Genomic DNA, 27,714 nt, shown 5'->3' with positions numbered 1-27,714 from the left:
TTTTTCTGACTGAAGCCTCTTTTTGGTGAATCTTTGAAGAGCTGAAGTTTCAAAATCATCACTCTAACTCTTGTCCACTCTGCTTGCACCTTCATTCCTTTAATTTGTTCTTGCTAGTCAATCGCAAATGCCAATTGGTCGCTGGTCAGAACTCCAAACAAACTACTGCGAGTTGCTGCTTTTTATACTTGGGCAGTGGACCTGAGTGAAATTCCCTCCTCATAAGCTTCTGATCTCCCGAGCAGTAGATGTGATCAGATAGACCAGCTTAGTTGAACATAATGTTTAAAAACTAAAAGGGATAATATATTCTACCTGTCCATTCTTCAAAATGTATTCACCGTTAAAGCCTGTGCTTTCTCGTGAACTACTCAGTTAGCCATTACAGATTTCCTGTCCTCTTGTACCAAGAAATGAGATTGAGGGCACTTGCAGCAGAAAGTCTTAGAAATATTTTGTTATAACAATCTTTTAAGTTTTTTCATACTAATCAACTCTTCATATGTTTTTAAAATTCATGTGAATGCAAGCTGCCTTTCAGAAACCCACTGTTTAAAAATTAGTTTCCTAATTATTTGAAAAAGACAGATTGACAAAAGTCTTGATGAAATCCTGTCAGCAGCTACAGAAAGAAACATCAGGATTTCATCATCTGTCCTTCCTGGAGAAACATCAGGTAAATAGTAGTAGTAGTAGTAGTAGTCATACTTTATTGATCCCGGGGGAAATTGGTTTTCGTTACAGTTGCACCATAAATAATAAATAGTAATAAGACCATAAATAATTAAATAGTAATATGTAAATTATGCCAGGAAATAAGTCCAGGGAGGAGTTGTAAAGTTTGATGGCCACAGGCAGGAATGACTTCCTATGATGCTCTGTGTTGCATCTTGGTGGAATGAGTCTCTGGCTGAATGTACTCCTGTGCCCACCCAGTATATTATGTAGTGGATGGGAGACATTGTCCAAGATGGCATGCAACTTGGACAGCATCCTCTTTTCAGACACCACCGTCAGAGAGTCCAGTTCCATCCCCACAACATCACTGGCCTTACGAATGAGTTTGTTGATTCTGTTGGTGTCTGCTACCCTCAGCCTGCTGCCCCAGCACACAACAGCAAACATGATCGCACTGGCCACCACAGACTCGTAGAACATCCTCAGCATCGTCTGGCAGATGTTAAAGGACCTCACTCTCCTCAGGAAATAGAGACGACTCTGACCCTTCTTGTAGACAGCCTCATTGTTCTTTGACCAGTCCAGTTTATTGTAAATTCGTATCCCCAGGTATTTGTAATCCTCCACCATGTCTACACTGACCCCCTGGATGGAAACAGGGGTCACTGGTACCTTAGCTCTCCTCAGGTCTACCACCAGCTCCTTAGTCTTTTTCACATTAAGCTGCAGATAATTGTGCTCACACCATGTGACAAAGTTTCCTACCAAATATCATCTCCTATTCTCCATTATTATGCATTATTGGATAGGATCAGGAGCACATTTGGTTCCTCATTTCCGTAGTGTATTGAAGCCTCACTGAATCAGTCTGTGAAATTATACACAAATTTGTATGGTTGTCTTTCCATTGCCCTATCATGGCAACAGAACTTGAGTGTTTACATTGTTTGACAGTAATCATAATGGAAACAGTGGGAAAATAATCCAATCATTTTGTAGTGTTCCAGAGTGTAATATCAAAATGCTGTGGGATGTAAAAAGACTGGAATTTGAACACCTCCAGCCTTTACCTTCTGCAGTCCTCAAAGATGAGCAGCTTGCAATGCTTAGGGAAGCTGAATTTGTTACTATTGCACCAAAGGGTCTTGGTCTGAAATGTAACTGTTCATTTCGCTCCTAAGATGCTGTGTGTAGCTGAAGACTTCCAGCATTAGGCCATCAGCCGAATCTCTCATGACTCAATTCTCTTCCTTGCTTTCAGTTCATGAAATGACACTCGCTTATTTTTTTTTGCTCCCTTCTCTTCACCTCTATTCTCTTCCATGCTAACTCACATCACATTCCCTTCTAATTCCCCCTCACAGCTGTGCTGCCCTCCCCCCTCCCCGCATGACTCTTTGCTTGCCCTTCCCTCTCCCTCTACTTTTTCTCTCTTTGCAGTCTCCTTCAATTTAATCCTCCGGTCTTAATGTTCCACTTGTCCACCCTCTTCTTTAATTGCTGTATCTTTGGTAGCCATATTTAATCTTTTCCTGAAAAATTCTCTTTGACTAAGCTTTTGGATATCTAATTTTAGTACCTCTAATGGCTTATTATTGAATTTTGTTTGTTAATCAGGAAAAGGCAAAGCATGTTATTTTATATATTTATAAAAGACTTGTAAGGCTTTCTTATAGTCTTTTATGATGTGAAAAAATCAGCAAATGAGGAAACAGGTATTAGAAAGCCTTTGTTCCCAGTAACTTAACAGCTAAAGAAGTTGAATTTCAGCCAGTGGAATGTTTGTTGGTGGTAATGACTGCCTTTCATACTTAATTGAACCGTTTCTCACTCCATACCCACTCTTATCAGTTGGAAAAGTTAATATGTTGTATTTGGATATGGTGCAGCATTTGATGCCTCTTCTTCACAGCTCCAGTGATCCTGACCTCGGTTCATGTCGGTGTGAACTTGGCATATGACCACATTGGTTTCCTCTCACACTCCAGATGTGTGGGTAGGCTAACTAGTTGTTGTACATTATCCCTTCAGGTAGATAAGTGGCAAAAAAGAATGAAAGGGAATTCAAATGGTGGGTGAGAGAAAATGAGTTGCATCATGGCAGGGAAATGAGAAGATGAATTGGATTGGTGTGTTGTGAGCAGTAGGGACCTGACTAACTTGAATACCTCAGTGAAGGGCTGCAGTAAAAGATGTAGTTGTTCTCTTCAACCTCTAAACTTAACACAATGCATTTTACAAGAAGCTATAATGTTCAAAGAAGTAGGATCTTAACACCTGGAGAAGGGCAGAAAATAGAAGCTTAGGGGTAACTTTCAAAGAAAGATGAAGAGTAAGTTTTCATTGTTGGGGTGTTTTCAACTGCCAGAGTTAAATAAGTAATGTCTTAAATATCTGTGAAGTCACGAAAAGTTACAGAGATGGGATGGACTGAGATGAAGGGATTTAAACACCAGGATGAGAATCTTAAAATTTGGCTTTGGATGAATTGGAGGCCCATTTAAGATGCAGACCAAAACAGTTCCTTGAAGACAAATTATGTCAATGATTAATGATTTTGGTTTTAATGTTGTGATTTTCTTGAAATGGCACTTCAGATCTGACCTATAATATTTCCTGCATTGACAACACTCACTTGGCATCTGCTGTAAAAGTGTATATTGAATTTAAAATGGACATGTGAAAGTTAAGATTTTTTTATTAAACAATGAAAAAATACTACTTTGGCACTAATTAATTTATTCACAGAAATGTACTATCACATCCCTTTTCCTACTTATTGAGTTGAAAACACGAGTGAAGATGGATGATTCTATTTTTCCCAAATCTTTGACAATGCTGGATACATTGAGGGTGAATACTCTTCAAAACCAAGAGTAGCATCTTATATTTGCATAAACAGTTTGTAGGCTTAATATCATGTAGAATCAATCTAATGTCTTTCAAACAAGGTACGCTACCTTCAGAGACTTAACTGTAACTTTGTATACTTTTGTATACTTTAAATCTTCGGACTGCTTGTACCCTAATAATTGAAGTGAGTAATTGTCAGTCTCTAAATCAAGGCTAAGCTAGTGTTGAAATTTCAGTTATTTAAATTTAAAAAAAATCTAAATGATGCTATTCATCAGTTATTCCTTTATTGCTCCTCTAGTGACAGAAACTATTTGGAAGTAGATAGTTTCCATTCTGGGAGGAAATATTTAAACTCCTCTTTGTCACACAGAAATGTCTTAACAGCTCAAATTATTTCAGTTGAGTTGTTTGAAAAGTGTGCAAGGGAAATTGTTAAAGTACTTGAGTGAAATTATATTTTGAGGCCTGTTGCCTCAGTGCTGAAGCTGCATTGTACATTAGTTTCTATATCATTTGTGGGGCAACAGTATTCTGAAACATAATTTTAATTGAGTTGTATAATTCCTGATTGTCATTCTGCTGCAGAGCATATGCGAATACAATATTTTTTTACTTAAATGAAACAGTAGGAACATGATGGTCAGTCATACTGAAACTATGCTTTGGGTTGACAAGATGCCAAGAATTGTAAGTTATTCACATGGTTAATTTTCTACGTACTGATTTTTTTCATAAAAAGGAGACCTGTATTAAAAATAGCATGACATTATGGGATGCATTTTTTTTGCTCTGCAGCAACCATGGTTATATTACTAACCAGTGTTCCTGTTTTACAGGCTGGATGCATCACACAGTAGAACCATTAGGAGACAAAACAACAAAGGAAAACCTTGCTATTCAGTGTCTCCAAAAATCTTTAGAGGCAGATCCTAACTCTGGCCAATCCTGGTACTTTCTTGGCAGGTAAAAATGAAGTTAATTGATTCATGTTAACCTTTAATTATATAATTTAAACAAAAACTGGCACCCTCAAATTATTTTACCCTATGCAACATAAAAACGGATAGTTGCTGAAAATCAGAAACCTAGTTCTGGTAAGTATCTGAAACTTTAGCCTTTCTTTCTCAGTAAAATGCTTGTTAACCTATAAATGTTAGTACTTTCACTGAATTTTCAGATTCCTTATTGTTGCAATCCCATATTCCATTCAGCAGGTACAAAAGCAATCCCACTGTTGCTCTGAAATTTCATAACATTTAAAACTTGTGCTTGCCCGGAGGCTGAGGAGAGGAGGAAAGGAGATGAAGAACACTTTGCTTCATTGCTCACCAGGGAGAGGGACTTTGGTGAATGTGAGATCAGTGTAGAGCAGGTTAATGTGCTGGTGCATGTCAAGGTTAAAGAGGCCGTATGAGCGCTTTTGGGAAAGAAACATCAGAGTAAGTCAGTCCCAGGGCTAGGCTGGGATATACTTCAGGTTACTACAGGAAGCGAGGGAAGTGGTTGGTTTGATGTTGACAATGATCTTTGTCTTCCTGACCACAGAAGTAGTACTAGAGGACTGAAGGAAGGCAAATGTTGTTGTGCTATACAAGAAAGGTAACAGGGATGAACCTGGGAATCATAGGCAAATTAGTTATTTGTCAGTGGTGGCAAACGAATAGAAAATTTTCTTAAAGACCAGATGTATGAGCATTTGGAGAAGCATGAGCTTATTAGGGAAAGCTAGTATGGCTTTGTTAGGGGCAGGTCACGCCTCAAGAGCCTGACTGAGTTTTTCGAGGAGGTGATGAAACAAACTGAAGAAGGTAGTGCGGTGGATATGGTGTTTATGGATTTTAATGAGATACTTTCACCAGATTCCTCTTAATTTGCTGATCCCAGAAGGTCATGAGACATGGAAACTTGGTTGCATGGATTTGGAATTCAGGGGCAGAGGGTGGTAGTAAATGGAGCATATCCTACCTGGAGGACAATGATTAATGATGTTCTGCAGTGCTTTGTTCTGGACCCCTTCTCGTTGAGAGTTTTATAAATGACTTGGATAAGGAACTGGTAGGCTGGGTTAGTAAATTTTCATATGACACTAAGGTTGGTGGTGTTGTGGATACTACCAAGGATTGTCACCTTGTCTTGGTGGAATGGCTTGTGGATTCCTTAGATCTCAAGAGCGATGCCTTCTGGAGTTTGGCTGTCTGGCACTTGGCTCCCGGTAGGGTCACCTATAGAGATGAGATCGGGGGGAGGTTCTAGACAAAGAGTGATCTGATAGGATCTCAGTGGTGGAGCTGGTGAAAGGTGACATCACAACAGCTGTGAAGCAGGAGGAAGGGTCCCCAATCGTTTTGTGCTCCATATCACTGGACCCTGACCCTAATTTGTCAAAGATCATATGGTGGCTACCCATGCTTTAGTCTCCCCACGTTAAACATAGCCACATGCAAGTGTTCACTATTAAGGGTATCCACCGTAACATTCCCATTATGTAAATCCTGGACTGGCCTCGATAGCCCTTCCCTTTGGAGAATATACTTGACTTGAGTGATCATATTATTACTATGTGGAAGGTTGTCAGAGGTTACAGTGGGATGTAGGATCCAATAGTTGGGCAGAGAATTGTCAGATGGAGTTCAATCTAGTGCAGTGATGCACTTTGAAAGATTGAACTTGAAGGTGGAATACAAGGTAATAACACAATTTTTAGCATTAAGGAGGAACGATGGTATCTTAGGGTAAAGTCCATAAAACCCTGTCTCGAAAAAAGAGCTCATGTTTATTTTAATTCCTCTTGAGTGAAAGGCACATTCAAAATAGTTTGGTTAAGTAACTTCGGTTAAAAAAAAAAGAAGAAACGAACAATTTTATTTAATTCTCAACTGCAGCACTGATTTGACTTCTCACTACAGCTATAAATCTGGTTTAATTCAACTAAAAAAAACAAAGCTCAGACTTTTTTGTTTGATTTTTCACTAATAAATCAAGTTCAAGGTTGCATGCAATTCATAGTAATACTTATCAGCAAATAACTATTAGCAGTGTTGCTCATATATTCTTAACTACTCAGTCTTTAGTTGAAGGGGACCCCAACACTTCTACAAGAAATGAAGGGATGTCAAGGTCACCAGGCACTGATTGTGATTCATCCCATGGAGAAGCTCCAAAAATCCCTTAAAACATCCTTACTATTATACTGTTCAGGGTCTCCCTTATCTCCAGAACAAATGATAACAAAGGCAAGACCACTGTTATTGGAAGCTACCACAATTTCCAGTAAACCAAAGCCTAAAACTAAACTTGAGTCAGCCATCATGTCAACATATTCAGCCATTTTATAGCTGCTGTAATAGGGAAATGATTAATTCTGTTTCATCTTGTTACAATTGCTCAAAGTTGCAGTGCAATTTGATTGGGTACCTAAGAGGGCAGATGGTGTGTGGCCTTTATTAGTCAGGGGGATTGAGTTCAAGTGCAGCTCTGTAAAACTCCAGTTAGACCACAGTTGGAGTATTGTGTCCATTTCTGGTGGCCTCATTATAGGAAGGATGTGGAAACTTTAGAGAGGGTGCAGAGAAGATTTACTAGGATGTTGCCTGGATTAGAGAATATATCTTATTTGAAAAAGATGAGCGAGTTAGGGTTTTTCTCTAGAGTGAAAGAGGATGGGAGGCAAATTGATGGAGATGTATAAGATTAAGAGGCACAGACAGAATGTACGTATTTTAAAAAGTTGCATGTGATGTGAATGGGGAAGAAATAGAATGATCATGGTCTGGACTTGCTAAAAAGTCCTGATGCAAATGAAATGGAGTATTTTCCAATTGTGCGACGTAGTTATACATAGGGTCTGTATCTTTCAGTTTCAAACAAGTGTAGGGCTCAGCTATATTGGCTTGTATATGTCTAGGGGAAATCTGGCCCAGCCCCAGCCTGAACGCTTCCTGCTGGGTTGGTTGCTGTACCAATGCCACCTGAATCAACCCCAAACGTCAATCATCAGCCAGCACACACAGTATGTTTTACCAAGTACATTTTATAGATATTACTAAGTCTAAATTAGTATCAGTTCGATACAGAAAAGGAAGTAATGGGGAAAAAAAAGGTGTCAGATTTAACAAAGTCCAAGTTCTTCGTGCACCAGTTGGAGCTCAGAAATTCCTGACGACCACCCGGATCTTGTTGGCTCACGGCTCGGGACCAGCCGGAGTGATCGACCGGAGCCTTTTCACACATCCACCGTCCTCCCCGTCTCTTCTCCGACTCCCTGCCAAAACCCCGTCCACCGTCATATGAGACAGCATTATCACCCGAAAAAACGATAACATGAATACCCATTGGCTAATAGCACCCTGCTATCTGTACTAACCCAGGCAGATGTCCAGCTAGAGACTTTGTCAGCATTTAACATAACAAAGAAGCCATTTTAATCCACATACACAGCAATTTAAAAGATTAACATAACAAAGAAGCCATTTTAAATTTAACATACGAGAAAAAGACCCCGTGCACAAGAAATCATCTTGAGGTCTAATTGCCCTTAACATTTTTTATTATTTCACCAATGAAATTGGGTAGCAGCAAAAACAGTCAGCTTGCTGGAAATATACTTCGGTTAATTTTGGGTGGAGAATGCCCTGGCTAATGTCCTAAATGTGCAAAGAGACTACATTTCTTTGTAGGATGATGATGATTCAGTAGGTGCTGATAATATGACTTACTTTAAATCTACATACAGGTTTCCCCCGCCATCCGAAGGTAGAGCGTTCCTATGAAACGGTTCATAAGCCGAAATGTCATAAAGCAAAGAAGCAATTACCATTTATTTATATGGGAAAATTTTGTGAGCATTCGCAGACCCAAAAATAACCTACCAAATCCTGCCAAATAACACATAAAACCTAAAATAACAGTAACATATAGTAGGTGGTATGATAAATACACAGCCTATATGAAGTAGAAATACTTCTCTACAAAGATTGCCTGCACAGATCTCCGTAGCGAAAATCTCACGCAGGCGCTCTTGGCAGAAAATCTTACGCAAGCGCTGTTGGCATAAACGCGCTGTCCAGTAACCTTTAAACTATGAAGCTGCCAAATCTACCAAATAACACGTAAAAATACACAGCCTATATAAAGTAGGAATAATGTATGTACAGTGTAGTATCACTTACCAGAATTAGGAAAACAGCGCTGAGCCCACTGATGATGGTGTGTTAGACTGAGTCGTCGCAGGCTGGGTGATGCAGTGGCCCTCACCCTCCGGGCCGCCGACCCGATACATTGCTACCTGGCACGTAATTAATTAGCACATTTATTTTGGCTTTTTTCTTAAAGATGTGCTGTGTGCCTCCCGGCTACCACTGCGTTCTTTGCGAATCGGTACAGTATGTGTCCGGGGCCCGGGGGTTGGGGTGGTGGGACATGGGGGTGTCATCTCATCGTTGATCAGGGCAGGCAGCTCATCTTCTCCTATGACTGCCCACCTCGATGTCGGAGATCGAGGTTCGTCGTCTGCCGTGGCTGATGTGGAAGGCTTGCTTGACTGCTGAGCCTCGCGCATTCTTCTATCATACAGTTGTTTATAAGTACTCAAACCATCCTGCAAATATCCCCTAAACCTACATACCCTTTCAAAATTAAAGTCGTACTTTATCATTGCAGCGAAAATCTCACGCAGTTGCTTCACTTTCTGCATTCGGTTTCGATTGTTATCCTTTCCTCTTCCAATTGCATCAGCTCTTCATCTGTCAGTTCTTGGTCATGGGATGCCAAAACCTCTTCAACATCATCTTCGTCAACTTCCACAAGCCAAACTCACTTTGTCCTTGCTTCGTTCACCTCGATCGAAACGCTTAATTATGTCTAGTTTTACGCTGTGTAACACCCTTACTCTTTCAGGCTTTTCCGACACCTTAGAACTCATCTTGCTAACGGCTGCTCAGTGCAACGTGTTTAAGCAATGCCGTTCTGAATCCGGGGCAGAGCGGCTGCTTGGGGCGCACGCTGCCTTTTATCGCGCGCTGCTTTTTTTTCGTAACAGTGAAAACACTTGAAAGTGAAAACAGGGTACTAATGTAGGTCTTTTGTAACAGTGAGGTTTTGTAAAGCGAACGTTCGAAAAGCGGGGGACACCTATATTCTGTTCTTATTATTGGACAGTTTAGCTAACTTAATCGGCACCAAAAGTTGATGCCTCTTTTGACTGAGAATGTTAAATAACCAAGAATAACAAATCTTGTTGATTGGTAAAGACAAAAAAAAAAAAATTCCTCCCCTGCAGCACTGCCCCAGAAATGAAACAAACACTTAAAAAAAGAGAGAAAAGGGACAATTCTCTCCCTAGCAATGATCAGATCATCTCTGCTGGTTCTTAAGAAGGAATTAAGTGGAGATCATAATAAAAATAATTACAAGATCCAATGACGGTTAAAAGTTAAGAGATCACTACGAGATCAAGAAATATCAGAGAAATTAACCTTGGCTTAGGAGAGTCAAACTCAAAGTGGATGATAGTGAATCTGAAAATTGCTGGAACTGGATGGTCGAACAAGTCACAATAGATAGAGACAGAAGAGACTTCAGATGCTATAATCTGGAGCAAAAGAAAAACAAACTGTTGTATGACATAGTAAATGTGTAATGTGAGTTCTCAGGATGTCCAGGCAAATTTATTAAATTGGAAACATAGTTTGAGAAAATATCCTATGGTCACTAAGGAAAGCAGTGTTGTAAATGACCACTTTAAGCACCAGTTAACTTACCTTTAGAGTAAAATACATCCACAATAAGACTTGGGCAAGTTAACTAATAAAAGACAAGTAAATTGAGGAAGAAAGGACAAAGATGTGAAGTGAATAATCAAGGATGGGGGATTGAAGTGTATAGTTATGAGCCCTCAGACTTGTTGACTGTTGTGGATCATCTTGAATTCCAAGCTGTTTTTTCCCGAATGATAATAGAATGGCATTCAATGAATGAAGATTGTCATATCTAAAATTAAAGTTTGTGCTCATCTTGTGTGTTGTACCTGAATTTGTTTCACTACACACAAAATTAATCTGATTAACAAGTTTTGTTGTTTGCTGCAGTGTTTCAATATGGAATGTAATTTTGCTTAATTTGTTTCCATGTCCATTTAAAATACAAAGTATTTAAGGTTTTAAATTGTTCAGATAACTCAGTTGTATGAATATTCCTTTTTCTAATTAATACCTTTCTTACAGGTGCTATTCAAGCATTGGCAAAGTTCAGGATGCCTTTTTATCATATAGGCATTCCATTGATAAGTCAGAAGCAAGTGCTGATACGTGGTGTTCCATAGGGTAAGCAATAACAGCTGCTTGTACTGGAAGGAAAGAGAGAACACTGGAGCTCTGTAATTTCAGTTTGATGCTTTGTTTTCTTCATCTGTTCAATTCTATTTGCTTTTTTTGTGTATTGTCTTAGGGTATTGTATCAACAACAGAACCAACCAATGGATGCATTACAAGCTTATATTTGTGCTGTTCAATTAGACCACGGACATGCTGCAGCCTGGATGGACCTGGGAACACTCTATGAATCCTGCAATCAACCTCAGGATGCAATTAAATGTTACATTAATGCAACTAGGAGCAAAAATTGTAGTAATACTTCAGTACTCACAGCAAGGATAAAGTATTTACAGGTAAACTGGTTTGGGGTGTGGTGTCGAAATGCATTGTATTTGCCTCAGAGAAAGTGAATATTTCTAACGTGTTTTTATAAAATTTAAACATTTATGTTGGAGTATTAATGGCTAAGTTTATTGTATGATATCAGAAAGTTTCCAAAGCATCAGATTAATTTAAATTGGTTATATTATTAGTCACCGTTTAGATAGAATTCCAAGGAATATAATTTGCATGAGCAAATAAAGCATTTTATAAGGTTTATTATGGTGGATTCTTTTGCTTTAATTGCATTTTTGAAAATGAAATGAACAATATCAGATATAAAATCAATTTAGCTTTATGCAGTACTGTATAGCAGGTTGTATAAATGGCACCTAAAAATCCTGTTCAACTTGGGGTTGAACTGAAGGAAAGCAGTCAGTTGCTTTCCACTGCATGAGGTCTCACTGGAGGGGAAAACCACTGAATGACCATTTAATATGCCAAATTTGCCTGCTATATGGTATCTTAAGTGCAAAGCTATTCTGCTTTTTCTTTAAGTCCTACCTGACTACAACAATACTTCTCCATCAGCCATTAATTAATGCAATGTTGTTTTTTTCCTCTCTGTTAAAGCTGCACTATCTTTCTTTGCTTGACTTCATAGTCTGAGGACATTTTACAGAGCCATTTGGTAAAATATATTTTGGCATAGTAGGTTTAAGATGCAACAGATGTAGCATTAAGCTACAAAAAGGTTCAAAGCCATATTTTTTTAAACTGCAGAATTATCCAGTTTCATTCTGAATTTCAGTTGAACCACTTTTGTTCTATGTCAACTGGTGTAGAGAGGAGTTATATGGGGAACAGGGCAATAACATTAGTTGGAACCTTCATGAAGGTAATTGACCTTCATTGTTAACCCCCCTCCTGTATTCCCCCTTCATAGAAGTTGTCTAACTTACTAAGCATTTGTAGTATTTTTTGTTTTTGTTTCAGATTTTCAGCATCTATAATATTTAACTTTTCAGTTTGAACCACTCCTGTTGCTTGCTAATTATTTCAGCTAAGCACCTAATGAAGCTACTTGGACATTGAATGAAGCTAGTCTAAATACTAGAGATTGCTGCTGGCTCATATGGAACAAAGCCCAAAGTGGAAATGGTTTATACCATTTCACTCGATATTTTGATGCTATTTTATGAAATGGGAACAGGAATAGACTTCCTAGCCCTTCTATCCTTTATTGGCATTGATTGAGATAGTTGTTGATCTTGACTATAATACAAACTTTATTATCTGGTATACATGGGAATTTCGGGGTGAAGTGATGATGCTAGCTAGTCAAATATGCTGGCTGATAAACAGTTAAGTATATTTTTACTAATCCTGAGAGGCAGGATTTATGAGTATTTGGAGAGATATAATCAGATTAGGGATAGTCAGCATTGGCTTTGTCAAGGGCAGGTCGTGCCTTACGAGCCTGATTGAATTCTTTGAGGGTGTAACAAAACACATAGAAGATAGAGCAGTGGATGTAGTGTATATGGATTTCAGTAAGGCATTTGAAAAGGTGCCCTATGCAAGGCTCATTCAGAAAGTAAGGAGGTATGGAATCTAAGGAGACCTTGCTTTGTGGATCCAGAATTGGTTTGCCCACGGAAGGCAAAGGGTATTTGTAGATGGTTCATATTTTGCATGGAGGACAGTGACCAGTGGTGTGCCTCAGGGATCTGTTCTGGGGCCCTTCCTCTTTGTGATTTGTATAAATGACCTGGATGAGGAAGTAGAAGGGTGGGTTAGTAAATTTGCTGATGACACAAAGGTTGGGGGTGTTGTTGGTACTCTGGAGGATTGTCAGAGGTTACAGCAGGATATCGATAGGATGCAGAACTGGGCTGAGAAGTGGCAGATTGAGTTCAACCCAGTTAAGTGTGAAGTGGTTCATTTTGGTGGGTCAGATTTGCAGACAGAATATAATAATGGTAAGACTGTTGGTAGTATGGAGTATCAGGGGGATCTTGGCGTATGGTGTGTTGGCCTTCATCAACCATGGGATTGAGTTCAAGAGCTGTGAGTTAATGTTATAGCAATATAAGACCTTAGTTAGACCCCACTTGGAGTACTGTGTTCAGTTCTGGTTACCTCACTACAGGAAGTATGTGGATACTATAGAAAGAGTGCAGAGGAGATTTACAAGGATGTTGCCTGGATTGGAGAGTGTATCTTGTGGGAATAGGTTGAGTAAACTTGGGAGGTGACCTGATAGAGGTACATAAGATGACAAGAGGTATTGATGATTGTGTGGATAGCCTGAGACTTTTTCTTGGGGCTGAAATGGCTAACACGAGGGGCCATAGTTTTAAGGTATTTGGAAGTAGGTATGGTGGTGGGGGGGGGCGGGGCGTTGTGTCAGGAGTAAGTTTTTCCACACAGAGAGTGGTGGGTTTGTGAAATGCACTGCCAGCAGAGGTCTTTAAGAGCCTCTTAGATAGGTACATGGAGCTTGGAAAACTAGAGGGCTATGCGGTAGGGAAATTCTAGGCAGTCTCTGAAGTAGGTTACATGGTCGGCACAACATTGTGGGCCGAAGGGCCTTTAATTCTACGTTCTATGTTAATGCATATAAATTTTAAAGAGGAATGAAGTAACAGTATTCTATAGTACTTACCAATGAAATGGTAAAAAGTATCAGCCAGCTAGGAAGAAAAAAGATAAAGCCATGCACAGAGGTGCTTCCCGAATGTTACCTTCTGGAGTTCCTATTACAGGGAAGTGCAAGCTTGTGATATACTGGATAACTAAGCTATTATTGTGCTTGCCTTTCCCCCAAATTCCTCATTTTTGATTTAAAAATAAGATTCATAGTTTTTTAATAAAGTTAATGATTGACCAAGCATCACTTGTCATTGTGGTAGAGGATTCAAAATTTTTAACACACTATCATCTGTCATTCCTATCTCTACCTGTAAGGAGTTTGTGCATTCTCCCCATGACTCTGTGAGTTTCCTCCAGTTGCTCCAGTTTCTTCCCACAGTCCAGAGATGTACTGGTTGATAGATTAATTGGTCATTCTAAATTGACTTGTGATTAGGCTAGGATGAAATTGGACACTTGTTGGGTGGCGTGACTCAAAGGGCTGGAAGGGCCCATTCATCTCAATAAATAAACACATCTGCCCGGCTTGGTTCTTAACTTCAGGCTGCCTTGCTCTTCCCAAGGTGTGCTGAGGTGCTCTGAGTCTCACCCAACCAGGGCTTTGCACAGCTGCAGCAGAGGATTAAATTAAATTCCAACTGCTACCACTCCACCCAACTTTACAATGGATCCTTAAGCATTCATCCTTGTATCTACAATATCACCGATCTTTGTGTAATCAAACTTATCAGACAACAGTCATTCTCATCCAAGATATATATATTTAAATAACAAAACAAGTGTCATGGCACCAATCCCTGAGGTATATACCACATCTAACCACCTTGCCTATATCAATTTATTTGTTAAATTTAAAAACACTCATAACTGATCAGGACTCACACCACCAGAACATTTATCTCTCGACTAGCAAGTTCTTGAACCAGAGAGGATAACGTCACTCAACTCCACTTGCCCCATCACTGAAATGTTTGCGCAACCAAAGGACTCACTTTCAAAGACTCTTCACCTCAAGTTCTCAATTTATTTGTTTTTTTCCTCTGTCTTTTTGTATTTACACAGTTTATTGTCTATTGCACACAGGTGGCCTGCCCTGCTGGTGTGGTCTTTCATTGGTTCTGTTATTGTTATAGGAGTTATTGAGTATGCCTGAAAGAAAATGAATCCCAGGGTTGTATATGGTGACACATATGTACTTTGATAAGAAATTTACTTTGAACTTTGGTTTAAGTGTACTGAAAAAATTTTTTAAACTTATCACATTTCTCCTCACCTTTCTCTTATCTTGTGGTAGTATGTCAATTCTCCATCTAATAAGTGTTCTTTAATCCTGCATTTTCTATAAAGTTGATTCCCTGCTATAATTTGTGACCACTAAGCTAAAATCTGACTGATTTTAAAATAGTTGTTACAGATTATTACATTGATGAATTTGATTAGAAGAAACTTAAATGGAGGAGAAAACACAATGGAATTCTACCCTTTAGGCACAAGTAAATCTTTTCTGTAAACCTAATTGAAATCTTTTATTTCCTTTTACTATTTATCAATACCCAGCAGTTGCATAGTATTCATTGCTCTTCCTCATTTAGCTAGGTCCTCTAATCTCAAGCCTATTTTTTTGTCGTTTATTAGCATTTGTCAATTTGACATAGCTATATTTACAGAATGATACCTTGTGAAAGTAAAGTGCCAACTCCTCCATCACAAGGCATTAGTTTGTCCTGTTCTGTTATCCTGTGGAGATACTATGGTATTCAAACAAAGGATCAGTGGCCCTCCATTTTGAACAACTCATGGAAAAGCACTGAAAATAAAAAGTACATAGAATGGGGTTTCGAAAACATCAAGCCGGCCTAATTGTGAAGGACACAGCTACTTAGACATGGTCTGCAGGAGGTAGTGAGAAAGCTAAATGAAGGAAATATTTGGTTGACTTCATTCTTGCAAATCTACCTGTTGCTAGTGCATCTTGGTAGGAATGATGCGTGCATTATCACTGTGGAAACAGTCTGTTGTCACAGTGATACCTTCCACCGTTTGATAAGGCACCTTTATCACTCTAGGTGGAATAAGGTTTGAGCAGATCTGTACATACATCTGCTTCGTAACCTTATGACCTAGTTGTTCACACAGACCACCATTACAGCTGAGCCAGTGCTGTCACCTGCCACTTGCTATTGCAATGTTTTCCCTGTGCAAATATGAATAAGATAGCAGGAAAATAATATTGTGGCATTTACTTTTATGTTTTAGTTATTTTCAGCTTTTTTATTCCGGCTACTATTTTAAGGTGTTTCAAATTCTCTTAGATATATTTAAGTAAGTTGCATCTTTAAAAATATTAAACCATTTATGAGTCAACTTTAAGGAAACTGCAGCTTTTAAGGATTTGAAATTAAAATTTAGGTTAATGTTGAATTTAGTGTAACAGGAAAGAGGATCAATATTTACACTGCTGAACCCCAGAACTTTATAATCACTCTGATGTATCATATCACAGGTAGAAAAATAATGCTTTTTATACCATTCAGTGCCATATGTTTGAATGTGAACTGGCTCTCAGTTTGATTTTAACTGATTTTTTTTCCCACTGCACACAGTGTAAAATTAACAAAATAAAACAGGGGCAGGATGCTAAATTTTCACACCATTGTGTTCTGTCACAAGTTTAACTGAAATTTTAGTATGATCATAAAGCCACAAGTGTTACATGATTGTAGAGCAATTAGGTGGATTGTGTGATTGATCAGTTAGCTTTCATTTACATAATCGCATCACATACTTTTTACAGGCCCAGTTGTGCAACCTTCCACAAGGTAGCCTTCAAAGTAAAACCAAAATGCTTCCCAGTATTGAGGAGGCATGGAGCCTACCAATCCCAGCAGAACTTACCTCCAGACAGGGTGCCATGAATTCAGCTCAGCAGGTGAAAATTATTTGTACCTCAATTGTACTTAAGCATTTTAGCTCTATAGTTTTAAAGGTACTTTTAAGTGGCTAACACATATACACACACACACAAACAAAACAGTAACTTCACAAGACCTCATCATTGGTAGGATTTGAAGAAATATGTTCATGGGTTTACAACTATATGGGGCTATAATATTATCAACCAAATTACTTTTAAAAGTACAACATTGGTGATTTCTCAAGCAATTGGGAAGTAACTGTTGAACCATCCTATCGCATGTAATACTTTGCACTATTTGAACATAAAGCTGTCTTTAGAGAAAGTTGTAACATCTGTTACCCTGAAATGCTGAATCGTTTTTCCTTGGTACTCAACTCTGTCAAAATAAAATTGGAAAATCAGAAATTATCTAAACAACATTTACTCTGAAATTGCAACTGCATTTGCAGAAATCAATGGGGTATTAAAGGCAAAATAAAAATGGGGATTGAAAGGAGACAGTTATTTCTACTTATTTTATTTTCAATGCTTTTCTTTTGTGTATAGGCTTGTAAACCTCATCACCACAGCAATGAACCATTAGTAGGCCTCAGTCAGCAGCCACAGCAGACCTTACCACTACACATGGTTCCTTCTAACCAAGTGGATGACCTTAACAGTCCTGCTAAAAGAAAAAGGATGTCCAGTCCTACCAAGGTAACCATTCAGGTGGTTTGGTTCTTCCTTAATCCTTGAAGAACTATTTAATAGTTTCAACATTGAAATGGAAAAGGAGCTGAAGAGAAGATGAAGCTGCTAATTGAACACTGCTTAGGATTTTAAATACTCCCATGATATACATTCCTTTTGTGATGCTTTCTGTTTAATGAGAATTTTCTTTTGTAATCAATGCCTATAACTGTTCAGTATGATGTGGTAAACACTGTAGCACATAAATTTCTGTAGTTTAAATGAAACTCTTATGTTGTTTTTGTTTAATCTTGTAAAACATTTGCACGTTCCAATTAAATCAAGTAAATGGGAATTCATGGGCTTTATGGTCTGTGGGTATATTGTATATGGATGTTTGAGTAAATAAATCTGCTTTGGTATTGCATTTCTTGACATAGTAAAGCCCCCCAAGGCATTTCAGAGGAGCATAAACTGCTATAAATTTATCATGAGCCAGTGGAGGAGTTGGCAGTTAACAATGCTTGATCAAATGAGTAGCGTGAGTGGATTGAGCCGGAAGAGCACAAGGCTCTGGATGTCAGGAAAATTTAAAGATAGATGTGGATGAAGTCATGGAATGCAAAAATGGGAATTTTTCTAATCAAAGTGTTTCCTAAAGAAGGTAAATGAACTTAAGTGCTGCATTTTCAAGAGTTCAAGTTAGTTTATTAGACTGCAGATTTTGGATGTGCTTTAATTTCCGTAGGTAAAAATGTAGAAGCCTTCGCAGGTGAGTATTCCAAAAGTTGAAAATGGACTCAACAATAGTAATATTGAAGTAAGTCAGCTTGTCATGCGGAATATATTAGGTCAACAGCTTTGCTCGGAGTGCAACAGGACTCTGAAGTTGGGAGTTGGTTAGTTCAAGCCACTATCGTCAAGGATTGGATTGTAGAAAAATGTACCAACATTGAGCCTAAAGGTTTTGGCCATCAGTTTTGTCAGTTAACAGGTGGATGTATAGAACCTGTACTTGTCCCCGTGGATGATGCTGCTGAGAGGCAGCACATAAATAGTAACTCAAGATGATGGTGAAAGGATGGTACGAGATGCTATTCCAAGAGACTTTATTGCTGCCCGAAGGTTAGAAACGAGATGTAACAAGATCTTGAACCCACTGAGAGAAGATGAATTGGAAGAGGATGATGTGGGAAGATGAGTTTGAAAGAGCAACAGTATACAACAGTCATACTGAACCTGGCAAGAATGGAATTGAAGATAATGCATTTGGGAACTTGCTTGTTGAAGGAAAATGGATGGTCAGCAGTTTAATGGAAATAGGATAGAAGGTGGATCTGATATGAGTTCAGGGGAAGCATAAGGGAAAATAGAAGTAAGATTCACAAAATATGTGGGTTGAAGGCTGGCTAGTGAATCCTTGAAAATTGGGCGTTGAAGGCCAGAATGAGAATGGATGGGACAGATTCACTGATGTAGTGGGAGAGATTTTACAAATATTTATATTAAATGAAGAAATTAGGCTTATCTTTGCATTTAGGATTAAGAGCAGCAGAGGACGTAGTCCTTAAACTTGCTGTGCTCAAGCTAGATCCAGTAATGAATGACTAACTAGCATACTGAATTTATGAAAGTACGTAATTAGGTGAATGAAACTAGACGCTAGGGAATCTAGAGGTTAAGACATTTTTAGTAATATAAGAGTTTAGCTGTGTACAATGGCATCAAAAGTGAGATATGATTTGAGTGTCAGGAGTTGCAGGAATATTGTATAAAGTAGGATGGAGGAATATTGAAGAATTTGAATTTGACTTGTAAATGATTGGAAGTAGTTTTTCCATGCATGTTATAAACTGCATGTTTCTTTGCAGGTCTCTACAGAATTGTATATAATAATGAATGCAACATGGACTCAAGGATGCAGAGAAACATTCCAGTTGCAGTGTATAATTATAAATGTCTACTTTTAGTGCATCCTTTTATTTCCCTTTCCACTTGCTGCACTTTTCCACCGTAGACTTTTTATATGAATTTTGTTTTAGTCCGAGAGTCATAGAAAAGTACAGCACAGAAACAGGCCCATCTAGTCTCTGTCAAACCATTTAAACAGCCTACTCCCATTGACCTGTACCATAGCCCTCCATACCACTACCATTCATGTACCTATCCTGACTTCTCTTAAACATTGAAATTGAGCTTGCACGCATCATTTGTGCTGGCAGCTCACTCCATATTCTCTTGACCATCTGAGTGAAAAAGTTTCCTCTCATGTTTTCCTTAAACTTATCACCTTTCAACCTTAACCCATGATCTGATTGTAGTCCTACCCAACCTTAGTGGAAAACGCCTGCTTGCATTTAACCCCTCATAGTTTTGTATACCTCTATCAAATCTCCCCTCAATCTTCTACATTCCAAGGAATAAAATCCTAACCTATTCAGTCTTTCCTTGTAACTCAGGTCCTCCAGACTCGGCAGCATCCTTGTAAATTTTCTCTGTACTCTTGCAACCAATTTGCATCTTTCCTGTAGATAGGTGACCAAAAGTGCATACAATACTCCAAATTGGGCCTCATCAATGTCTCTTGCAACCTGAACATAATATCCCATCTCCTGTACTCAGTACTTTAATTTATGAAGGCCAGTGTGCCGAAAGCTTTCTTTATGACCCTATCTACCTGTGAAGCCACTCTTAATGAATTATGGACCTGTATTCCCAGATCGCTTTGTTCTTTAGCACTCCTCAGTGCCTTGCCATTCACTGATTAACACCTACCTTAATTGGTCCTACCGAAGTGCAAAACCTTGCATTTGTCTGCATTAAATTCCACCTGCCATTTTTTTTGGCCCATTTTTTCAGCTGGCCCAGATCTAGCTGCAAACCATGATAGTCTTCCTCGCTGTTCACTACACCCCAATCTTAATGTCATCCACAAATTTTCTGAACCAGCTAACCAGGTTGTCACCCAGATCATTTGTACAGACACACCCAGCTTTGATCCCTGAAGCACTCCACTAGTTACAGGCCTCCAGTCAGGGAGGCAATGATCTACAACCGTTCTCTGGCTTCTCCCATAAAGCCAATGTCTAATCTAATTTACTACCTCATCTTGAACGCCTCCATGCGGGACCTTGTCAGATGCCTTGTTAAAATGCCGGTAGACAACATTCACTGCCTTGCCTTCATCCATTTTTAGTATATGACCAACTGTCCACAAAGCTGCGATGACTGTCCTTAATCAGTCCATGTCTATTCAACTACATATATCCAGTCCCTTAGAATACCTTCCAATAACTTTCCCACTACTGATGACATGCTCACCGGCCTATCATTTCCAGGTTTATTCTCAATGCCTTTTTAAACAGCAGAGCAACATCTTCAATCCTTTGGTACCTCACCTGTCCCTAAGGATGATTTAAATATCTCTGCTAGGCAGTATTTGCCTCCCGTAGAGTCCAAGGGAACAGCTCATCAGGCTCTGGAGATTTATCTACCCCAATTTGCCGCAGGACAGCAAATACCTCCTCCTCTGTAATCTGTGTAGGGTCCATGAAGTTGATGGCACTTTGCCTCACTTCTATAGACTCTGTGTCACCTGAGTAAATGCAGTTGAAAAATATTAATTTAAGATCTCCCCGATCTCTTCTGGCTCCACACATACATTACCTTTCTGATATACCAGAGGACCAATTTTGTCCCTTACAATCCTTTTGCTCCTTGGATTCTCCTTCACCTTGTCTGCTAGGGTAACCACATGATGTTTTGTCTTCTGCATTAGTGTGCAGTAGAAAAGAGCAAATTTCAGATTTCCATGCATTCATTTTCCAAAAAAAAGTTACAGATAATTTTTTGTATTCCATTAAGGAAAATAATATTAAGTGATAGACCATTTTTCAAACAAAAATTTGAATAATGCATAATTAAACAAAGATAACAAACTGATGCTAATGATCAATGACAAAATAAGTTGAAGGAACTAAACTGATTAACTAAACAGAAACAAGTGTAGAAGGAATCAAACTGAACGAAGGTGATGGTGTGGCAGATGTGACAGTTGAGCCTTCAAATCATCAATTCTTACACCATGGCAAGAGTGAGCGTAGTAGCAAGACACAAGGTGGTCATCCTTCGTCAGCAAGGTCTCTCTCAAGCAGAAATTTTGCGGCAGACAGGAGTTTCAAGATGTGCCGTCCAAGCCTTCTGAAGAAGGACAAAGAGACTAGCAAGATTGAGGGCTAGAAACATAGTGATCAGCCATGGAAACTGAGTGCAGCAGGTGAGAGGTATGTCAAACTGATGTCCCTTCTAAACCGGAAGAAATCCAGCACTGCTGTCGGTGTTGATCTCACAGAAACCACTGAGGAACCCAAGTATATCCTTCTACAGTGTGGAGAAGTCTTGTCAAAAGTGGTCTTGGTGGAAGAGTTGCTGTCAAAATCCCATTCTTCCAAAATGGAAACAAAGCTAAGAGACTCGTCTACGCACAAAACACAAAGAATGGGGTGCTGAACAATGGCAGCAAGTACTGTGGACTGTCAAGTCAAATTTTGAAATTTTTGCTCAGGAAGCTGTCCAGAAGAGCTGGAGAGCATTCCATGGATGAGTGTTTGCAGCCAACAGTGAAGCACAGAGAAGATTCCTTGCAAGTTTGGGGCTGCGTTTCTGCAAATGGAGTTGGTGATCTGGTCAGAATTAACGGAAACCTCAATGCTGAGAAGTACAAGCAGATTCTCATCCATCACGCTATAACATCAGAGAGGCAACTGATTGATCCCATCAACATCCTGCAGCAGGACAATGACCCCAAACACATGGCCAAGGTCATAAACAGCTACCTTCAGCAAAAAGAACAAGGAGATCTGGCAACAAGTGTTATGACCTCCGCAAAACTTTAACCTCAACATCATCGAGGCTGTCTGGGATTACCTGGAGAGATGGAAGCAAGCGAGACAGCTAAAGTCTGCAGAAGAATTGTGGCAAGTTCTCCACGATGCTTGGAATAACCAACTAGCCGGTTTTTTTCCCCCCTTATAAATCTGCTGACAGTGTACCCAAGAGAATTGATGCAGTTTTAAAGGACATATCAAATATTGATTTGATTTAGTTTTTTTACCGATTACTGCTCTTTATAGAATTTTTTTTTGATATTTTAAAACAAGTGCAACAGCAGTTAAATTGAAAATGGTTCAGTTCACTAATATTTCTGTTCATTATTTTTTCTATTTGCAGTTAAATGCTCCAGATGCCTGGTCAGGTGGTCACACAGCACCACATCATCCAGTACAACAACAAGTTCCATCATGGTATCTGACCCCTCAAAAACTGCAGGTAAATGCTTTTATTCTATTTTTATAAAACTTCTTTTGTTGTACTTGAGAAAAACACGCACAAAATGCCAGAGGAACTGAGCAGCCCAGGCAGCATCTATGGAAAAGAGTAAACAGTCTCGATGAAGGGAGGGTCTCGGCTTGAAATGTCGACTGTTTACTCTTTTCCACAGATGCTGCCTGGGCTGCTGAGTCCTCCAGCATGTGGCGTGTGTTGCTTTGGATTTCCAGCATCTGTAGATTTTCTTGTATTTGTTATACTTAATGCTTCCTTAGAACAGCAAGTTTTGCACATCTTGAAAGGACTGAGTGATCTTTACAAAGCATGAGTGTTGCTAATTGTGTTGCATTTGGTGATGTGATTCAACTATTATTCTCTAATTTCTATTAATGCTTTTAAGAATTCTTTTTCAAAAGGAAAATATGACCAAATGAGCTGTCTTTGAGCCTCTGGCATGTAGCCTGACTTGTACTCTGTACGTAAAAGTGTATCTGATATTAAATCATTCAGAATTAAAATAGTAACAGTATCATTCAGATTGTTAAGTTGTAAACTCCAAGCCCAGCAATATGACATGAAAAATTAAAACAAGTTAATGCCATTTTAGTTCTGGCAGCATCTGTAGGAAGAGGTATAGTCGATGTTTTGGACCGGGACCCTTCGTCCTGATGAAGGGTCCCATCCGGAAACGTTGACTGTACCTCTTCCTATAATGCTGCCTGCCCTGCTGTGTTCCACCAGCATTTTTTATGTGTGTTGCTTGAATTTTCAGCATCTGCAGATTTCCTTGTGTCTGCCATTTTAGTTCTATTTGTCAGTTAACTTTTTTTTGGGCATGATGAGTAGTTAGGTAATATATCAGGAAAGTAGTTTTCTTAATCCTTTTGTCAGTTTAACCAATAAATCTTCAATTAGAAACATAGAAAACCTATCGCACAATACAGGCCCTTCGGCCCACAATGCTGTGCCGAACATGTCTAAGCTCCATGTACCTATCCAGGAGTCTCTTAAAAGGCTCTATTGTATCCGCCTCCACCACTGTCGCTGGCAGCCCATGCCATGCACTCACCACTCTCTGCGTAAAAAAAAATGTACCTGACATCTCCTCTGTACCTACTTCCAAGCACCTTAAAACTGTGCCCCCTCATGCTAGCCATTTCACCCCTGGGAAAAAGCCTCTGACTATCCGCATGATCAATGTCTCTCGTTATCTTATGCACCTCTATCAGGTCACCTCTCATCCTTTGTCGCTGCAAGGAGAAAAGGCCAAGTTTACTCAACCTATTCTCATAAGCCACACTCTTCAATCCAGGCAACATCCTTGTAAATCTCCTCTGCACCCTTTCTATGGTTTCTACATCCTTCCTGTAGTGAGGTGACCAGAACTGAGCACAGTACTCTAAGTGAGGTCTGACCAGGATTCTATATAGCTGTAAAATTACCTCTCAGCTCTTAAACTTAATCCCAAGGTTGATGAAGGTCAATGCACCGTATGCCTTCTTAACCACAGAGTCCATCTGCGCAGTAGCTTTGAGTGTCTTATGGACTCGAGCCCCAAGATCTCTCTGATCCTCCACACTGCTAAGAGTCTTACCATTAATATTATATTCTGTCATCATATTTGACCTACCAAAATGAACCACCTCATACTTATCTGGGTTGAACTCCATCTGCCACTCCTCAGCCCAGTTTTGCATCCTATTGATATCCCTGCTGTCACCTCTGACAGCCCTCCACACTATCCACAACACCCCCAACCTTCTTGTCAGCAGCAAATTTACTAACCCATCCCTCCAATTCCTCATCCAGGTCATTTATAAGAATCACAAAGATCCCTGAGGCACACCACTGGTCACCGGCCTCTATGCAGAATCTGATCCGTCTACAACCACTCTTTGCCTTCTGCGGGCACGCCAGTTCTGGATCCACAAAGCAATGTCTCCTTGGATCCCATACCTCCTTACTTTCTCAACAAGCCTTGCATGGGGCACCTTATCAAATGCCTTACCATTAGGATGGTTAGGATGTATCTCTTAAGCCCACACAAGGTCTTCATCTGTCAATCTCTGCATTTTTGTGTGCCTATTTAAAAGCCTCTTAAAAACGTCTATCATACTTGCCTCTACAATCACCACTGGCAGGGCATTCTAAGCACCTGCCATTTCTCTGGGCAAACAAACTCTTGCCCCATTCATGTTCTTTGAGCTTGTTCCTTCTCTCCTTTAATGCATATTAGACATTTTATTTCTGGGAAAAGGGTACCTCTTCTGCACTTTTCATGGCCTCCACATACTTTCGATAATGGAGTGACCAGGAATGAAGGCAATCAATACTCCAGATGCATCCTAACCAGAGTTTTATAAAACTGCGACATGCCTTCCTCACTCTTGAACGTAATGCTCGATTATTAAAGACAAGCGCTACATGCCTCCTTTGCCACCCTATTGATTTGTATGGCCACTTTCAGAGAGTTAAGTACTTCGACTACAAAATCACTCCATGCATCAAGGTTGTTAAGTGTCCTGTCCTTAACTTTTTTCCATTTATATTTGATCTCCCAACATACAACAACTTGCACTTGCAGGATTAATTTCTCTGAATGGAGGCTTCTAACTAGTGGTGTGCCACTGGGATCCATGTTGGGACACTTGTTATTCGTTATTTATATAAATGATTTGTATGTAAATGCACAAGACTTGATCAGTAAGTTTGCAGATGGCAAGAAATATGAAGGTGTTGTTCCTTCAGAAATATGAAGGAATCGGATGGCAGAGGGGAAGAAGCTGTTCCTGAATCACTGAGTGTGTGCCTTCAAGCTTCTGTACCTCCAACCTGATGTTAACAGTGAGAAAAGGGCATGCTCTGAGTGCTGGAGGTCCTTAATAACGGATGCTGCCTTTCTGAGATACCACTCCTTAGAAGATGTCCTGGGTACTTTGTAGGCTAGTACCTAAGATGGAACTGACTAAATTTACAACACTCTGTAGCTTCTTTCAGTCCTGTGCAGTAGCCCCCCCCTCCCCGCCATACCGGACAGTGATGCAGCCTATCAGAAGGCTCTCCACGGTACATCTATAGAAGTTTTGGAGTGTATTTGTTGACATACCAAATCTCTTCAAACTATCAATAAAGTATAGCCACTGTCTTGCCTTCTTTATAACTGCATCAATATGTTGTGATCAGGTTATATCCTCAGAGATCTTGACACCCAGGAACTTGAAACTGCTCACTCTCTCCATTTCTGATCCCTCTATGAGGATGGTATGTGTTCCTTCCTTTTACCCTTCCGGACGTCCACAGTCAACTCTTTCGTCTTGCGTTGAGTGCCAGGTTGTTGCTGTGGCATATTTACAAGGGGATCTTGATCAGTTGCCTGGAATGGCAAAATAGATTTCGATACAGAGAAGTGTGAGGTGATGCATTTTGGGATGGTAAACCAGCATGACCTGCCCCACATGCTGATTGTCCCTAATGAGGGACGTTTTCCAAATGTTCAAATCATATCCCTAAGAATTCTATCAGTAGGTTCACTGCCACTGATATTAGATTTTACAGGTCAATAATTTATTTTCAATATTACCCCTATTTCCCTCTTTTGTCAAACAAATGACATTAGCTACTGGCTAGTCATTCAGGACCTTGTCAGTGGCTAGAGAGGACATGAAGATCTTGGTTGAGGCTTATCTCAATAACCTGGCGTATATTACTTCAGGCCCCGAAGACTTAATATTCTTCAAGTAACCCAACACCATTTCTACCAAAGTGCTTCAGCATATTTTCATGCTCCATACTGATCTCACTGTCCTCTACACGCTACTCCTTAGTGAATACTAACACAAAGTACTTGTGTAGGTCCTTGCTAAGTCATCTAAGCACATGTTCCCTCTTTTATCCTTGAGTGGTCCTACTCTCTCCCTTAGTCCCTTGCTGTGGTTGAACTATCTGAGTAAACTGTTTGAAAAAACTTTCCTGGATGTACATAAATATTTTCTACGTCGTCTAACCCGCTGGCACTGAGGAGGACACAATATATATTGGAGAAATAGAAGTTGCCCACTTTGACAATGCTGCTGTTTTGTACTTCTCCCTAACCTGTATGCATTTCTGTTCCTCAATTTCATGGTGGCTATTGGGTACCAAAATATAATCCCATCGGACTGATTGCATCTTTCTTATTTTTGAGTCCTATTCATATAGGCTCAGTTAATAAGCCCCATTCTGTCGCCTTTTGTAAAGTGACCAAAACTATGCAGTATTCCAAGTGTATCTTAAAAATGCCCTGTAAAACTGAATTTCCCTTTTTCTCACCTCAGACCATTGACAATAAAGGGCTTATTGCCATTTGCCGCCTTAACTACTTGCTTTATCTGCTTGCTAACCTTCTGTGGTTCACACACAAAAACCTAGAACTGTCTGTGCTGCACTCATTTAGTCTCTGTCCATTTAGATAATCTGTTTACTGCTTTCTCTTACTGAAGTGTATAACCTCACATTCTTCCATATTAAGCTGTACTTGCCAAGTTTTCACCTTATTACTATTACTTTTCACCTATTAATATCTCTTGGCAGAATTAACATTCTCATTGTAACATGCTTTTCAGTCTATTTTGATGCCATTGGTAAACGTGGATGCGTAGCATTCTTCCTCTTCCTCCAGGTCATTAATATAAATAGTAATTATTCTTGTCAAGTAATCACAAAACATGAGCATGATTGAAAACTGAAAGCACAGCTATTACTTTTTCTTACCTCTTGCATTCCCCTCAGCTTTATCCTCACTTCAATCCTCTCCTTTTTACATAATGGTGACTATTTCCATGTTCTTCCTGCAAAGTATGGCTCTTCCTTTATCCTTCTGCCAAAGTAGTCTCTGCTGTCTCTTTGATCCTTTATGTCCTTTCAAATATGAAGAATGCAGCATAGTGATTTGGAAGTAGAGTGGATTGCAATTTTATGAGCACGGTGGGAAGGGATGTTAAT

At 39.5% G+C, this 27,714-nt stretch overlaps 1 protein-coding gene across 5 annotated transcripts in view; it reads left to right on the top strand.

The window, feature by feature from the left end:
• The window catches only part of kdm6a (lysine (K)-specific demethylase 6A), a 252,209-nt gene that overhangs the window by 178,723 nt on the left and 45,772 nt on the right, over positions 1–27,714 (top strand). For 4 of the 5 annotated variants that reach the window (XM_072260433.1, XM_072260436.1, XM_072260437.1 and 1 more), the window contains 6 exons: positions 4,371–4,497; positions 10,755–10,853; positions 10,978–11,197; positions 16,615–16,749; positions 17,284–17,433; positions 22,636–22,734. In XM_072260433.1, the coding sequence (XP_072116534.1) occupies positions 4,371–4,497; positions 10,755–10,853; positions 10,978–11,197; positions 16,615–16,749; positions 17,284–17,433; positions 22,636–22,734 (830 nt within the window). The remainder of the gene's footprint in view (positions 1–4,370; positions 4,498–10,754; positions 10,854–10,977; positions 11,198–16,614; positions 16,750–17,283; positions 17,434–22,635; positions 22,735–27,714) is intronic. The other variant, XM_072260435.1, reaches the window with a different exon arrangement.

Source organism: Mobula birostris, chromosome 6 (genome assembly GCF_030028105.1).
Source record: "Mobula birostris isolate sMobBir1 chromosome 6, sMobBir1.hap1, whole genome shotgun sequence".
Classification (NCBI taxonomy): Eukaryota; Metazoa; Chordata; class Chondrichthyes; order Myliobatiformes; family Myliobatidae; genus Mobula; species Mobula birostris.
This window is presented reverse-complemented; position numbering and strand designations above follow the sequence as displayed.